General features: G+C 38.3%; 1 protein-coding gene across 2 annotated transcripts in view; it reads left to right on the forward strand.

The window, feature by feature from the left end:
- Nucleotides 1–17,157, forward strand: part of CSMD1 (CUB and Sushi multiple domains 1) — a 1,153,012-nt gene that overhangs the window by 548,560 nt on the left and 587,295 nt on the right. For both annotated transcript variants that reach the window (XM_062626215.1, XM_062626216.1), the window contains exon 4: nucleotides 14,585–14,779. In XM_062626215.1, coding sequence (XP_062482199.1) covers nucleotides 14,585–14,779 — 195 coding nt within the window. The remainder of the gene's footprint in view (nucleotides 1–14,584; nucleotides 14,780–17,157) is intronic.

Genomic DNA, 17,157 nt, shown 5'->3' on the forward strand with positions numbered 1-17,157 from the left:
GTGGGATAGAGGATATTTTTTGGGTTGACTCTGAAATGCCAGTTTTGCAAAATGAGTTTGAAAGTTTGGAAAAAGAAGGAAACTTACAAATTTTAACTACAGGATAGGAAATCTTCACTCATTAAGAATCCTCGCTACATAAAGCAAAGCAAATTCAGTCTGGAGGATCAAAGTGCTTTAGGAATTTCAAGGGATTTTTACACCAAATGTTTCAGAAGAAACATCTTGAGAAATCTGTCCACTGTCACTTGTTGCTGCTCTTCACTTTCTTACAACTTTCTAGTACATAATGTTTCTGGGTTTTACTCTAATCGGTCTCATTGTTTCCTGGGAACAACCACAAATCAATCAGACTGTCAGCTCTGTTATCAATATTGTAGCCAATTTTGGTTTAAAGTATAAATTTTATTAAACTGAGTAAGCGATAGCAGATAAAACCGCGCTGGGTGCGCCGGGGAGTCCTCTGCTCCGCCCAAGACGCGCACACGCGGTCCCTGGGAGGCGGTCCTTTATCTTCTCCGGTTCAAGGCCCCGGCCAATCCTGTCGCCCCTCCTCACTCGGATGTTGACATGGCTCTTCCCCATTGGTTCCCTTTGTTGCAGGGGTCTCATTACCGAGAAGTTTCAGGAAGTTTCGAGAAGCTGCCAGAGGCTTCGGGAAGCGTCCACTGGCAGCCTCCTCACCGTCGCAGCCCCCTCCCCTCAAGCGTTGCAACAAGACACCACTTCGAGCCACCCAGCCCCCTTTTCTCTCTCACAATCCCGCGCAACAATACAACTGACCTCCCCCCATTACCTACAGAGTACAACAGTTACAGAGTCAAAAGGAGTATTGTTTCACATAACACAGAGAGCCTCCCTTCCCCCAAACTTCTGGATGAACAAACCCCACACATTACAAGCTATGACATTGTTTCCTTTTTCTGAATTGTGTATTTGGTTAAACGGGTATCACAGAATCGTAGAATCATAGAATCATGAAATGGTTTGTATTGGAAGGGATCTTATGATCATCTAGTTCCAACCCCCCTGCCACAGGCAGGGACACCTTCCACTAGACCAGGTTGCTTGAAGCCCCATCCAACCTGGCCCTGAACACTGCCAGGGATGGGGCAGCTGCAACTTCTCTGGGCAACCTCTGCCAGTGCCTCAGCACCCTCATAGTAAAGAACTTCTTCCTAGCATCTAATATACATCATCCCTCTCTCAGTTTAAAGCCATATATCATCATGCAACTTTGTCATTGATTTAATATAAAATGAAAACAAAACAAGGCCTTTCTAACAAGCACAACCCTGGTTTAATTTACTTTGCAGTGGATCCAAGGTACATTTTTTTCTCTAGACCCCTACTTCCTTATCCCATCAGTGCAGCAGGATTTTTTAGCAGAGTGCTCACACTGAATCGCATGTACTGAACGTACAGGGACATCAGCTTGGCATGATTCAAGCTTAAGGGCTTTTGAAGGAGCTTTTAAAAAAATTGAATGATGGGCCACAGATCCTTTTTCTAGAAATACCACATTTTTGTCAGCAAAAAAGTATGTGCTAAAATGTCTACTTACATGACAGAGGTTCCAGAAGTTCTGAATGTGCCACTGTATTTTGGAGAGGGGAATAAATAAATAAATAAATAAATAAATTAGAAAAAAGTAACAGTTTAAGCTTGTGTTTATATAGCCCCTAAAATTCTCTTAAAATTCTGCATTATGTCAATTTGCATATGTACGGTTTTGCTCTTCTTTCCTTAGTTGCTTCTCCTCCTCTCATTTGTGCAGCAGTCCTTTTACCAGGCGTTTGTTCTAACTACCATGCAAAAAACTTGCCTTACAGAAAGTGGGTGCCACTGGGGAAACTTCAAATCATGTTTTCATAATGTGGTTCATTCTGGTATATGAACTTGTTTTCTTCTTGCTGCTTTTCATTCTTATTTGCACACTGAAGCTAACAAGCATCTCAGTTGCATGATCATTTATATATTTTTTCTGTCCAGCTGGGATGTTATAACCACTCCAGCTTAAACATCCTGACAGACATGCATTTACATGTGTATTTGAAGGATTTTTTTTCCTTTCAAAGCCAGATCAAATTCTCTACGCTTATTCATAAAATGGTTATGCAAACCATTGTGGAAAGCAAGAGGACAGTGCAAAGCAGTACTGAAAATAAGCAACAGAAATTCTTATTGTTGTGTTGTAAACAAAGATTTGGTGACAGAATTTGCTGTTTTAAAAGGCTCCTTCAATGACTCACCTTAGCTGCTTAAACAGAAAACCTGTGTTGCATGTTGTTGAGACACTGACACAGGAAAAAAAATTTGTTTGAGAGTCCGTTCTTCCTCATGAAGTCATGAGTCATGTAAGCTTACATACTCTTACCTCACTAAGCTCACATTAGAATCAATATTTCATCAAAGCTATGTTAACTGTCACAGACTGTAGCTGTGAGTGCAAATACTTCTCCCTTTGTTTCATTTAGGTCCATGAAATGCTGCACATTGAAACATGCTACCTGAGGACTTCCCAGGTAGCAAGACATATATAATTCTCCTACAGCTAAAGCTTTCAAGATGGTAGATTCTTCTCCTACCTTTATACTGGTGTTTTTCCCTATTGCTGAAGCAAGGAGTAAGTTATTCGACACCCTCGTTAAAGTATGAACCTGCAAATGCTAACCAGACCAGAGATAGAGAAAGGGAGGGAGGAAGGGAGAAAAGGATGCAGGGAGATAGGGCAGGAGGAAGAGAGAGAGGAAAAGAAAGAAAGAGGGAAAGCAAGAAAGAAGGAAAAGGGAACAAGTGTTTTTTTAAGGAATATTACCTTAGTTATTAATAAGGAGCTGCAGATATGATGGTAAGCTGGTTATAGCCTCTATTAAATCAACAGTAGTGTATCTATAACCAAAACTGATTTTTTTTCCAAATTTAATCTGCCATTACTTCCCTTCTTGTCTCTCTTTCAGTCTCATAAGGTTTTCCCTGACCTGTAAGTCAGGGCTTTGTGAGCAGAAAAGTGTTATATATAAGGTGTTCCACAGTTTATCAAATAATACATGACATTGGTTACTTTCCATTAAGCTTTATCTGTTTATCTTGTATATATTTTTCTGAAATATAAAGCATTTTGATTACATTTAATAAACATAATTTCAGTGTATCTAGGATATTTATATGTAAGATGGTTAGAACATTATAACCTAAGAGCAAGCTCATGCCTCATTCTGTTAAAATTACTGTCCTTACCTAGTATGGCAGGTCGTATTAGTTCAAAATCCAATTTGATTTAGCAGTGACAATCATTGCAGAGAATGTTGGGGACAGTAAAGAGAATATCTGTTTCTGAAATCTGTCTCCGACAGTTTTTATTCACAGTTCATCTCTACAGTTTTAGTATGTATTCTGTTGTCTTGCCCTCATTAATTGTGAGCTTGTTCTCTCGTGTTGGTAACATAGTTCTCAATATGGGTCAGACTGTTTTTTTCAAGGATTTTCCAGGAAAAACAACTGTTAAGAAAAAATAGACTTGGGATTGCTAGATGCGTAAAACTTACATATATTTGGTAAGATATATGTAAGTGTTTTCATGTTCCACTGCTTTTTTAATAGCAACAAGAATGCAACAATCTTGAATGTGCAATATATTTTTAAAAATCATATATCAAGGTCATAGTATCTCAGTACATTCCTGTCTTCCATCTTGAAATAAGTGTGCTTTTCCATGCAAAATCAGAAGTCAATTAGCTTTCTCATTCACTGTCAAAATCAATGTGAAGTGTCTCAATGAAATGTCAGACCCAGACGCCTGTGTGTGCAAGTGGGTCTCTTAGACATTTTGTCTGCGGTTAGGTCAGCCAGATTTGGAAGCTTCTGTATTCATTGATCAGACTTCTTAACATAAATGAAGTAATTTTTATTTTAAATTGTTTTATAAGTTAAGGTCAGCTTCAGACTAGTCATACTCCCCCCAGTCTCCTCTGAACGTATGACTCTGTGGAAACTGTCCCATAGTTTCATGTTTTGCTTAGAATGCTTCTTGTTTTCAACCTCCTTGTGATTGTGATTCATTCCTGTGTTTTCATTTTTGTCCCAGCCTTGCTTTCAGTTTGTATAAGTTTTCTTATGACCTGGTGTTTGCCTTCCAGTATCTTCACAGTGACTGCATTTTAATCTTCATTTCTCAGGTTATAGCTGTAAAAAAAGTTCCAGTATCCTCCTAAAAACTCTCCAGCTCTTGATCACCTTAGTATCCCTGCTCTGCATTTACTTCAGGTTGAATTACCCTTATTTGAACGCAGGTAATTGCATTTGTATGTAGGCCTCCAGATAAGGTCTTAGCAGTTTCTTTCTGTTTGGTAAGTACCATCTTTAACAGAGATCCTTTTATTTTACCTTTATTTTTCCTTCATATCTTGTGAGCTTTCAAGCACAGGATGGATTTGGCTTTTGTGAGTTGAGTGTAGGTCTTTTGTCTTACAGAATCCTCAAAAGTGGACTGGTTGAAAAAGGTTTTTGCGTGGTTTTGTTGCCACTCATGAGGTGGTGAATTAGAGGGAGTCTTCTGATTACGGTTTTTATATTGACAGTTTACAAGTAACACTGTGGAAAGACAGTTGAGAAAACAGAAATTCCCTCATGGCCAAATGGTCATTATGATCTTTCTCAGAATGAGATGGGCAGATGTTGCACACATTTGTGAAGACTGTACTAACAATCGTACTGATAAAACCAGAAGACAAGCCACAGAACACACTGAACTTTTTAGAGGAGGTGAAAAAGCATGATTTTGATATTTTTAAGAATATGACTAATAACTTCTGATCTCTGGTAGCTGGCAAAGTTTCCATTTATAAATTTTGCAGAACCTCAAATGCTTTTTATAGCCTCTGCCTGGACTGTCATGCTGCACTCATTCTTCTGTTTGAAGAAGAGAGAGCTAAAATCTAGAAATATTGCTCACTGACCTTAGCTCATCTAGGAAAGTGTGTAATACATCTGAGGTAAAATAAGTATGGGAAATAGAAAGTTTTAGCTTTAACTTCAGATTGCCTTTGCACTTGAGAGTTTTCTGGCATTGTTTGTACAATATTGACTTTTATGGTCTTACAACCAACGGCAAGACATTTATTACATACTTTATAATAAAAGTAAACACACTAAGAATAAAATCCATCAATCTTTTGTTATTACCTGCACAAGAAAATTAAAATATCAATCTCAATGTGGAAGATGTATTAGAGTTTTGAAGTTGCTGCACACTCCCCAGTGATTTTTGTAGCTGTGCAATCCAGTGCAATCTAGCACATCGTTAGAGATGGACAGACATAGCTGGGTAAATGCTTGTAAAACAAGAAAGCTGTAGCTTTCAAAAGTGATATGGTCCAAGTATTTTATCTGGAAAATAATGCAGTGATTTATGACTGCACAAATACAGGAAAGAACACATAACAGGGACAGATTTCTCTTATCCTTGGATTCCATGAAAATACAGGTTTCTACTTGCTCAGCTAACAATCATAAACGCAACGGCTTTATTTCTGTAAGCCAACAGGGCTGTGGGGTTTTGTGTGTTTGGTTTCTGTTTTTAAGAAGCAATTCTCAAGTAGGCCCAGCAAAGACACTCTGAACAAAAATGGTGCCAGCAGATAAATAATGGGCCATTTTTTCAGTGTGTATGTTTTTGTGCCATGTAGATTCTTGACTGCTGCATTTGGCTCCTTGAAGTGTAAATATAGCTTAATTATCAGAAATTCCACAAACTTGCCCTTCGTATGTTTTGGTTTCTGTGAGCGAACTCTTACTTCTCCAGGAGTAAACCAAATGAAATCCATTAATTTTTGTTGAAATAGATTTTAAGAAGGATGAAAATTTCCACTGTTAGGTAACTTGCAGACTAAAGCTGCCAAGGTTAGTGTGTATCTGTGTAGATGTATGTGCGCATGTGTCAATGACACACATTTCTCATTTTTCCACCACAAATAGGTTAATAGTCACCTCGAATTGGTATCTTGTGTGAGATTTGTATTTTGACATACATATAAGCTGCTGGAAGAGGTTTTGGAGAAATCCTGGGATCTTTTATTAAGAAAAACCCTGAAACTTGAAGCATTCAAACTGTAGATTTCTTGTTTTGATCTAATATGCGTATGTGTGTACGTTCACATAATATGTTTATGCTAAAATAAGTAGACTAAAACCTGAATGTTCACCGAAGCCTTTATTAAATAGCATAACGAAACTATTATGTAGAGTAAAAATGACTTTTGTTATAGTACCAATGTAGAGTAATTACTGAGTTACACTTCCTGTGGGAGGCATTTCTTTCAACTATTAGTTTTCTTATTATTTGGCTTCATCTTATCTCTATTACACTGGGGGCTTTTTAAATAATCAGAACTTAAACATAAAATTATTTTATTTTTCTGTAGATCCCAGGGCCTGAGCTGTAGACCAATCTCTGTATTACATTAGATATTACCATTTTGTCTGTGCTTGCATAATCTGTGTTCCAGAAGCATATAATAGAAGCCAAGAGTAACCTTGAAGCTCAGGATCATAAAAAATAGGAAAAAAATTATAATCAGATTAAGTAGCAGTAGCTGCTAGTGGTTCTAAAGGGACTTGTTTCTTAGCAAACATCTTGAACATGGAAATATAGGCTGGTTTAAATTGGGAAACATAGGCTGGTTTAAATTGGTAAAGGTCTCTGGTTTGATTTAACACCCATTTACCCCCACCAAAGAAAGACTGGGTCAGATGAGGTTGCATAAGGTCTTGTCCTGTCGTGTTATGCCTGCTTCCAAGGACAGATTCCACAGTCTCTCAGGGTAATTTAATTCAATCCTTGCCTGCTGTCGAGTTGGAAATAAACCTCAAGAATTCCAAATTCAAAATGGAATTTCCTTTGATGCAGCTTGAATCCATTTAGTTCCATCTTGTCACTCTGTGCTATGGAGAAAAGCCTTCACTGCACTCTCCCATTAGGTGTATGGAGACAGGATTAAGATGCCTGCTTTGCCAAGTAGTCTTTTCTCCAGTTTGAAGAAAACCAGCTCCCTCAGCATCCTATCTGAAGACCTGTGACAGCCCCATATCCTGCCCACTGTGGCAGCCATCCTCTGAACTTGATCTGTTACGTCCTTCTTGTACCAGAAAGCCACAGAAAGCCACAGATGGGATACAGTACTCCAGTCACGGACTCACAAATGCAGTGCAGAGGGGAAGAGTAATTTCCGTTGGTCTGCTGGCTGCTTTCTTGCTCTTCGGCATCACGGGGTGCAGTCGTGCGTTTGCTACTCCAGCACAATGCTGCCAGGTCCCTTTCTGCCAAACTGCTTCCCAGCGAGCTAGTGCCACACTGTACAGTTCCAAGGTGTTAGGCTGTCTTGAGGGCAAAACTTTGCTTTTGCCTTTGTTGAATTTCATGATGTTTGTGTCACAATGTCTCCACAGCCTGGGGAATAGCATTCCTCCTCTTCAGTGTATGGACTGCTCCCCAGTTTGGTATCATTTTGAACTCCAAGAGAGTTCATTCTATCTACAGTTGCAATAAAAGATATTAAAGAATATGAGCTCTATTATGAACCTTTTGAGGAACCAACTACCTGCCAGTTGAGCTCTGTACTAGTGATCACAGCACTCTGAACCTTGCAGCCCAAGCAATTTCCCTCCTGCTTTAGAGTCCAGTTATCCATTTAATGTTCCACTGGATCTGTTACAGGACTACTATGAACCCTTGTCAAAGGCTTTGCTGAAGGCATGGTAGACAGCATCCTCTACTCTCCCTTATGCCTCTAAGCCAATCATCTCTTCACATAAAGCAATCAATCAGATTGGTTAGGCTTCATTCCCCGTAGTGAATCACTGCAGCATGGGCAGCAAAGAGGAGGAGCTGGAAGCCATTGTGCAGCAGGGAAATGGTAACATACTCGCCATCACAGAAACATGGTGGGATGATTCACATGATTGGAGTGCTGCAATAGATGGCTACAGGCTCTTCAGAAGGGATAGACAAGGAAAAAGAGGTGGTGGGGTTGCATTGTATGTCAGGGAGTGCATGAACTGCCTTGAACTCAGTGTTGTAAGTGAGAAGGCTGAATGTTTGTGGGTGAAGATCAGGGGGAAGACCAGCCAAGCAAATATCCTGGTAGGGGTCTTTTGCAGACCACCTAGACAGGATGAAGCTATGGATAAAGCATTCTTCAAACAACTGGGAGAAGTTTCATGATTGCTTGCCCTTGTTCTCATGGGGGACTTTAACCTGCCAGATGTCTGCTGATAGTGCAGTAGAGCAGAGAAGAAACAATCCAGGAGGTTCTTATAGGATGTGAAAGATAACTTCCTAACTCAGCTGGTTAGTGAGCCAACCAGGGGAGATGCCTGGCTGTATTTGGTGATTGCAAACAGAGAAGGACTGGTGGGTGATGTGATGATTGGAGGCCGTGATGGGCAAAGCAATCACGAAATGACTGAATTTTCAATCCTTGGAGAAGTCAGGAAGGGCATCAACAAAACCTCCACCTTAGGCTTCCAGAGGGCTGACTTTGTCCTGTTAAACAGGACACTGGTTAGCAGAATTACTTAGGAAACATTACTGAAGGACAAAGGGGTCCAGAAGGCTGGACACTCTTCAAGAATGAAATCCTCAAGGTGCAAGAGCAGGCGGATGATCAGATACTGGAACAGGGTATTCCAGCACAGGGTAGTGGTGGAATCACCATCCCTGGAAGTGTTAAAAAAAACGTGTAGATGAGGCCCTCAGTGACATGGTGCAGTGGTCGTTTTGGCAGTCCTGCGTTAATTGATCTTAAAGGTCTTTCCCAGCCTAGTTGATTCTATGATTCTAGACTCCATGTTGGATCTTACAGACTAGTGTTGAACTGGAAGTTAAAATCTGGAAAAGATACTCGGTTTATTCTAGGTCTGTCACTGTTGAAGTACAAAAGGGGTTATTTACTGGTCCCAGTACTGTTTAACATGACATGATCTGGACAACAGAATGAATGCTCAGCAAGTTTCCAGGTAATACAAAACTTGGAAGAATGGCTGATACACCAGGTGGTTGGGCTGCCATTCAAAGGGATATTAACAGGATGGATAAGTAGACAAACAGAAATCTCATAGAGCTCAATTAAAAGAAATCCAAAGAAAATTAAAATGAAATCCGAAGTCTTGCCCCAGGCAACAGTAACAAAAGAGGACCAACCACCTAGAAGGCAGCTTTACAGAGAAGAACCTGTGGACATCTTGTTCACCACAGGTTGGCAATATGCCCTTGTTACAAAGCAGGTTGAGGGGGATGATTGTTCACTTCTACTCGGCACTGGTGAGCCACACTTGGAGTGCTGTGCCCAGTTCTGGGCTCCCCAGTAAAGAAACAAACATGGGCATACTGAAGTGAATCCAGAAAAAGTCTACAGAGATGGTTAAGGGCTTGGCACATCTGACTTGAGGAGAGACACAGGTGTCTGGGATTGTTCAGCTTGAAGAAGAGAATGCTCAAGAGAATCTTTCTGAGGTGTGTATATTCCCTTATCTAGGGATGGGTAAAGATGGTGCAGTAAGACTCTCACAGTGGTCACTGGCAGGATGGAAGACAATGGACACAAAGTGAAATACTGAAAATTCCATTTAAACATAAGACATAGCTTTTTTTCAGTATGTATGTATTTTAGTATTTATTTATTTATTCTGTGAGGTTGCTCAGACACTACAAAAGGTTTCCCAGAGAGTCTGTGGAGTCTTCATCTATGGAGATACTAAAACCAGAAACAGATATGGCCTGACCAACCTGCTCTAGCTTCTGTGTCTCTTTTGCATTCCAAAACGTGCTATATTCATGAAGGCAAGATTGTAGTCTATGCTGGTTTTGAGAATAAAAAAAAATTTTGCAAAGGATAAGCCTGTGCAGTTTCTGTCATGTTATCGTCCTCTAACAAATAACCTACATGCATCTACAGTGTTCCATACTAATGTGGAAATCAGCACTGGTAGATCAATTAACTATTCATTGTACATAGCTCCTGGAAGTAGAAAGGACAAAGTTGTTTAATAAATTGACAGTGAAATATTACATGCTTTTCAATTGATTCAGTATTTGGAATTACTTAAAAAAGAAAGGTCAGAATGCACTCTAATGGAGTTTAATGTAAGACATTAGAAACTAAAAAAAATCAAATATATTGATTTTGTAGTCTATTACTAGGTAGGAATGGCAGATACAGTTCTACAGAACTCTTTGGTATTAGTTTTTAAAGCAAATTTCATTACTTTCACCTAAAGAAATAAACATTGCTTCCAGAACAGATTTATTAAAGAAAGTACTTTTATATGCACATACATATAAGCATCTTTCTAAGTCCATCTTTTCTTCAATACAGCACTTTTAGTTTGGTAGATTGAAAGAATATTTTTCCCCCCCCCCCCCCCCCACCGTGAGCACCTTTTTAAATGGTGCTTTTCTGAGTTGGAGCAGAAACTTCAGTTTCAGTGCCATTCTCGCAAGAAAATGTAGCATTTTTTCCTCTCCCATTTCTTAGCTTATTTTGTTCTGTTTTCATAATTAGTTATTATACATCTCAAAAAGTATTTTCTTCTACTGTGGCTCTAGAATACAGTTGTATGTGTATCTTCTATTTATGCATGAAACTACAGTATATACCATTTCCTGTAGCTATGTGGACAGGGTGTCATGAACTATGCATCATGCCTGTTACACATCCTAATATATGCCTTGAATTTTTTTGTATCCCTGATTTTCTCCACAGAAATTCCTTCTGATGTTGTGATTACAAAACTCTCAAGTGTATCAGGGGACTCTGTGACTTCCTCCTAACTTACGCTTTATCCTTTGGTGTGGTTTTGCCTGTAGCCACCAATGTAAGAAGGTTGTGGTAGGAAACATACAGGGGGTCTGTAACAGAGGGAATATGGAACAGCAAAAAGCAGGCAGGTTTGCATTTGGTTGAACTTAGGTTCAGTCTGGAAAGCTTCTCCAGTTGTTTCAGGAAAAACAGGAAAAAGAACAAATACCTTGTATCCTTGAAATATCTTGTAAAGCTATTAAAGTAAGTGACGGAAAAACTTGTACCTTGCTCCTTCCTTTCCTCTTTTCACTTCCCATTTTTCTTAATTTCAATTAAGCTACTTTCTGAATGGTTGCTGTCAAGTTCTGACTGCCATGTGGGCCACTGACATGTAAAAACTGAGCAACTGATTCACAGAAAGGTGAAACTGTTATCTTTAAGTGACATACACAGTGTGAGGTTTTCCCTATTAAGGCCTCCAGGCAATCTTTGCGATCTATTTCATGATAGTAACATCTGAGGGGGGAAAAAAATCCATTGTGTTCTCCTGGATTCACTGTCATATTGAGTCTCTGAATGGTACTTTGATGGACATGTTTAACCTTTGCATATGATAGCTTTGGTCAGCTAGAACTGTCATAATCCCCAAATTAAACTATTCTGATTACTGTTAGGAGCCTTCAAAGGATCATTCAACTCAGATCCAGACTAGAAGCAGTGAAGCCTGTGCAGATGAAATCGTGCTGTTACCTCAATATACTTAAATCACAGTTTTAGAAAAGCACATAAATACTGTAGTTTAATGCTTGATCTTGGCAATCCTGTGAACTGTTGCATGTAATGTTGTACATGGTCATTCTTAGGTCACTCATCTTTTACTGGTTTTTAGGAGGTTGTGGTAAAATGCATGCCAGTTTCAGAATGCAAAGTCCCGTTTTTTCCTGAGGTTCTTGACGGATAGAGTGAAAACCATCATATTATAGGAGACCTTCTTTATGCAAATAGAAGACTGATTTACTGCAATACAATTTCAGCAGTTAGCCAATGCCAGTTGTCATGCATGTATGCAGATGTAGGTTTGCTGTGATGTGTTTTCCTTGGGAAAGCAGTTCATTAGAAATCATGGTGTCTTTGAAGAAAGACTTTTTTTTTTTTTTTCCCCCAGATAGTATACCTAATTATAAAAATAAATGCTGTAGAAATGTAGGAATGTAGGAATTCTGATGCATATACCAGATCTTCTGATGAAACTACTTATTACAGTGTTTACGTGTAAAAATGTTTTGTTGTGGTTTAAGTCCCCTGACCCCCCAGTGGGATATGGAGGAGTATCATAAAAAAAGAGATAGAACTTGTGAGTTAAGAACAGTTTAACAATTAAAATGTAATAATAACAACAACAATAGGAACTGGAGAACTTAGTAAAGACCAGGAGAGAAAAGTGAGGCCCAGTGCATTTGCTCACCACCCACTGAGAGATACCCAGCCCAGTCCAAGCAGAAATTGTCTCCTTTCAGGTGACTCACTCCAGTTTATATACTGGGAATAATGTCCTATGGTATGGAATATCCCTTTGGCTAGTTTGGGTCAGGTGTCCTGTCTCTGCTTCCTGCCAGCTTCTTGTGCCTCTCCTCACTGGCAGGGCATGAGACACTGAAAAGTCCTTGATCAGGGTAAGTGCTAGTTAGCAACAAATAAACCATTGGTGTGTTATCAGGATTGTTCTGAGATTAAAGCCAAAACACAGCACTGCACCAGCTTCTGGGAAGAAAACTAACTCTGACCAAGCTGAAACAAGGATGGTTGATTTGAAAAGAAAAGAGAGATTCTTGTTTCAAATGCAGGTATTATCCTGTGTTAAAGCATGCAACAATTTTTTTATTTGTTTGACTTGTCTTGCAAAATTACCTGTATGAACCTACCATGACTAAAGCAGCAAAAAGGGGAAAATTTGTCAAGAGAGAGGTAGCTTTTTTAATAGTGAAATAAAGCATATACTAGCATATAGCAATATATGCTGTAGCGTATCATAGAACATTGTTGCCAACTTTTTGGAATGTAAATTAGTATTTTTATTCCAATTATTCCAATGTTGTAAAATCACTTTATTTCATATATATTCATTCTCATATATGTCAGTCAAACACTGACTCCAATGAGCACATATCAATAAATATGCTATTCTATTAAGGCTGCTGAAACAGCACAAGAGAAGTCAGAATCTGGCTTTTTGCTTCTGTCTTTGGTAGCTATGCAGTCAGCAACCTTAAATAGTTTCTGTAATTCACAGAAAACTTCGATCTCTGGTGTGCAACATTGGTAGAACATTCATCTAGCTCATCGTGCATTAGTGTTATGTGGCTTTCGTTACCTTGTTAATATTATAGAAGATCTGGGGAGTTTTATCATAAAAGGATGTTGTAAGTGAAAGCATTATCTCTTAATTTTTAATTTTTGTGGTTTTTGGCCTTTTCAAAATCTTCTTATATAATTTGGGTCATAAGTGTAATCATGATCATTCAAATGCCAGTGTGACTGTTTGAGTAATGAATTAAGGGTGTGCATTCAATAACTGGAGTTGTATGATATAATGGGGCTTAATTAGCATTGATATATTGATATATTGCTTCACAGCACTCTGAGGATGTCCATGTGTTGAGTAATTAATCCTCTTAACATGCAGGTTAGTGAGGTTAGTATGGTTATGTTTATTCTGCAGATGGGTAGAGTAAGAAAAGAAACATAGGGTGAAAGCATTTGTCCATGAAATATGTGGTTAATAAAATGAGACCTGAATTACATGTAAGCTTTTCAGACTACCACTTCTTTGCTAAACCCTTTTATCTTTTGGGCTCTGTTCATGACATATTTCAGCTTCCTGCACTTATTTGTTCTGCCGTAGAAGAAATTAAAGAATTTTAATTTGTGCTACTTCAATGAAACGAATTGAATGCTATTAATACCTTTCAGATGAGATAGAGAACAAAAACAATTGCACTTTCCTCCTCGCCAGCACACTGTTTTGTTTTTTCCTAGGTGGAGGAGTATATTTAAAATTATAAATAGTTAAGAGTCTAAGTAACCTCTTCCAAATAACTAATACTTACAAACGGTAGCAACTTTATAAAATAAAAAAGAAAATAAGTATGTCCATTAATATCAGCTCAAGTTTGCCTGCCTAGTCATAGTTACCTTCCTATTTTCTGTTTGTTAGCAAGGATTGACTTAATTTGTTTTCCAGAACCCAAGTAATTTGAAAATATGCAGAAAAAACAAACTTCCTAAATATACCATAGACTTTAATTTACTGTCAGAAAGCAGTTAATTGTTGGATTCTTTTAAATTACTATTCTATCAACTAAAATGAAAACTTTACATAAAGTGCCTTCTACTGCCTGGATGCATAATGATGTTGCATAAATGTTTTTGCAGTATTTAAAAAAAGGAATTAAATAAAATCTTCTTTTACTTCAGCTAGAGTTTTGGGAGAAACAGCAGGTTTTACAGGATACTTTGTTTGAAAATAGATCTGTAAAGAACTTAGATGAGGTGCTCTTAAACCAATAACTGAGTTCTGAAATTAGCTTTGAAAGTAAAGATGTCTGTTATGAACTGAAATCTGTTGTGAAAGTACATTCCATAGCCTAATTTTGCCTTATTTGTGTAAGGAATACTGTTTGGTTTTTTTTAATAACAATAATAAAAGCAATTACTTAATTACAATTGACCAGTATTTATTACGTTATTCTGCATACTTTAATATTTTTCCTTTTTTCTTTTGACAGTATTACCTAGTCATACTTGTGGCAACCCAGGAGAAATACCTAAAGGAGTACTTCATGGAACAAGATTCAACATTGGAGATAAAATCCGGTATAGCTGTATATCTGGTTACATACTAGAAGGCCATGCCATGTTGACGTGTATTGTGAGTCCTGGAAATGGTGCATCATGGGATTTTCCAGTTCCTTTTTGCAGAGGTAAAAATGAAGGCATGAAGTATCTTTAAAATATTAAGACAGTATTAAATCAGCAGATTAAATATATTGATGAGGTTTTGGTAGTTTTTTGTTGTTGTTTTTTGGTTGTTTTTTTTTTACTTTCTAAATGTAAATGGGAATAGTTTTCATAAACAGTTTCACCACAATTTTCTGGAGGCCTGAGGTGAGCATGACTGATACACAGTTGCTAGGATCCTAGGGATTTTTGAAAATGATAAATTAAAAATTATCTTTTTTCCAGTCATTGGGAATCACTCTTGACTGTCACAACCTTTCAAAGATGATACAGAGCAGCCTCACACTGTGGCACCCCAAGAACCCTTACTTGCATACCATTAAGTACCACGAACATACACATATCCTTATTATTTCCGTAGTTCCTTGTATTGTTTCTCCTGTGCTATAGCTACTACTTTTCTCCCCAAAAGTTCTCCATTATATTAAGAACTTGGAGGCCTGTGAACAGCCTTTGCTAATGAGGAGAGAAGCAAAGGGAACGTGGAGTGGTCTGCCTTTCCAATGTCTTCATCACAAGGTCAGGGGTAGTTGTCTTCTGTAGCAATCTCTGTAGGTTTCTTGTGACTGAAGGGTCTTATAATGTAATTCCTCACAGCAAAGAAATATTTTATAAATTTGTGTATTCCAAAATAAGTACAAAATTGATAATAATAATAATAATAATAATAATAAACCAACAGCAATTTGGGTCATGTCTGTTGTTGGATTTGATTTCAGTCAGTACGCTACAAAGTTTTCTTTTACTAGCTTTGAAACAAGAAGAAAACAAAAATTTTCTGTCTTTCAGTTCTCTAACCTTAGATGGGTTTTCCATCCTTCTAATAAGTGGTAGTAATCCTGTTTCAGAAAAATAAACATATGGTGTCATCAACAACTTCTAAATATTTGTTCTGTTTCTGATGATACACCCATTTTGGAGATGTGCACTGCATACAAATGTCTATTAACAGGACTGAAATTTTGTTCATAATTTGTAACTCTGAATTTATTAAAACTCAATTTAACCTATAAAAACTCAAGCAGGGGCCTAAGCCTTGTGTAGATCTTAAATGAAATCCAAAGAATTCTGTGTACTTTCTGTGAAGAAATGAGTACCACAACAGCAGAGTTATGTAACAGTTAATGATTTATGTGATCTGAGCCATTCCCACAGTGACTATTTAAGGGTTCATGTGGAATGTAGATTTGGTTAGGTATTTTAAATATTCCTTATTTTGTTTCATTTTATCAATCTGGAACACATGCCATGAGATAGCCTTTTCCATTCACTATATCTTCAAGCAAGAAAGGTTCCCTTACTGTTTCTCTAAGAATCTTGGTCTTTTCCATGAAAGCACCTTTTGTTACAGTTTTATTTCTCGATGATATTATTCTTTCTTGTTATCGTGAACTGATTTAATGACTTCCATGAAAGGTAATACAGCAAAGTTAAATAAAGATACATTGTTTGCATACAAAAAAAATCATAATCTGTTCTCTGTGATATGTTTCATTAGTTTTGACGATGCTGGCAAATTACTATTTTCTTCAATTTTGTTGCTTAGTATTTTCAGAAGCATTCAGAAGCTGGTGTCCAGTAATTTGTACATTGTCTGTCTTTACAAATGCCGTTTCTGCTAGAAAAAATCCTAGTGAATTACTAAGCCTCCAGGAAGGTGTGACTTGTATCTGCTTTGTTTCTCTGACTGCTACTCAATTTCAGAAGTTCTCTCTTTAAAATACAGCCATGTGGAGAGTGCTGGAGCTGAACTGAACCGCAGATTTATTGATGGCTTAGAACGAAATCTTAACAGAAATAAAGGTACAGTCATAGAATCATAGGATTGTTAGGGTTGGAAAGGACCTTAAGATCATCTACTTCCAACCCCCCTGCCATGGGCAGGGGCACTTTACGCTAAACCATCTCACCCAAGGCCTTGCCCAACCTGGTCTTGAACACTGACAGGGGTGGAGCATTCACAACCCCCCTGGGCAACACATTCTAGTGCCTCACCACCCTCACAGGAAAGAATTTCCTTCTTATATCCAATCTAAACTTCCCCTGTTTAACCCGTTACCCCTTGTACTATCACTACAGTCTCTAATGAAGAGTCCCTCCCCACCATCCCTATAGGTCCCCTTCAGATACTGGAAGGCTGCTATGAGATCTCCACGCAGCCTTCTCTTCTCCAGGCTCAACAGACCCAACTTCCTCAGCCTGTCTTCATACGGGAGGTGCTCCAGTCCCCTGATCATCCTCATGGCCCTCCTCTGGACTTGTGCTAACAGTTCCATGTCCTTTTTATGTTGAGGACACCAGAACTGCACACAGTACTCCAGGTGGTCTCACAAGAGCAGAG

Source organism: Pezoporus occidentalis, unplaced genomic scaffold (assembly GCF_034315485.1).
Source record: "Pezoporus occidentalis ecotype Australia unplaced genomic scaffold, CSIRO_AGI_Poc_V1 ctg29, whole genome shotgun sequence".
NCBI lineage: Eukaryota > Metazoa > Chordata > Aves > Psittaciformes > Psittacidae > Pezoporus > Pezoporus occidentalis.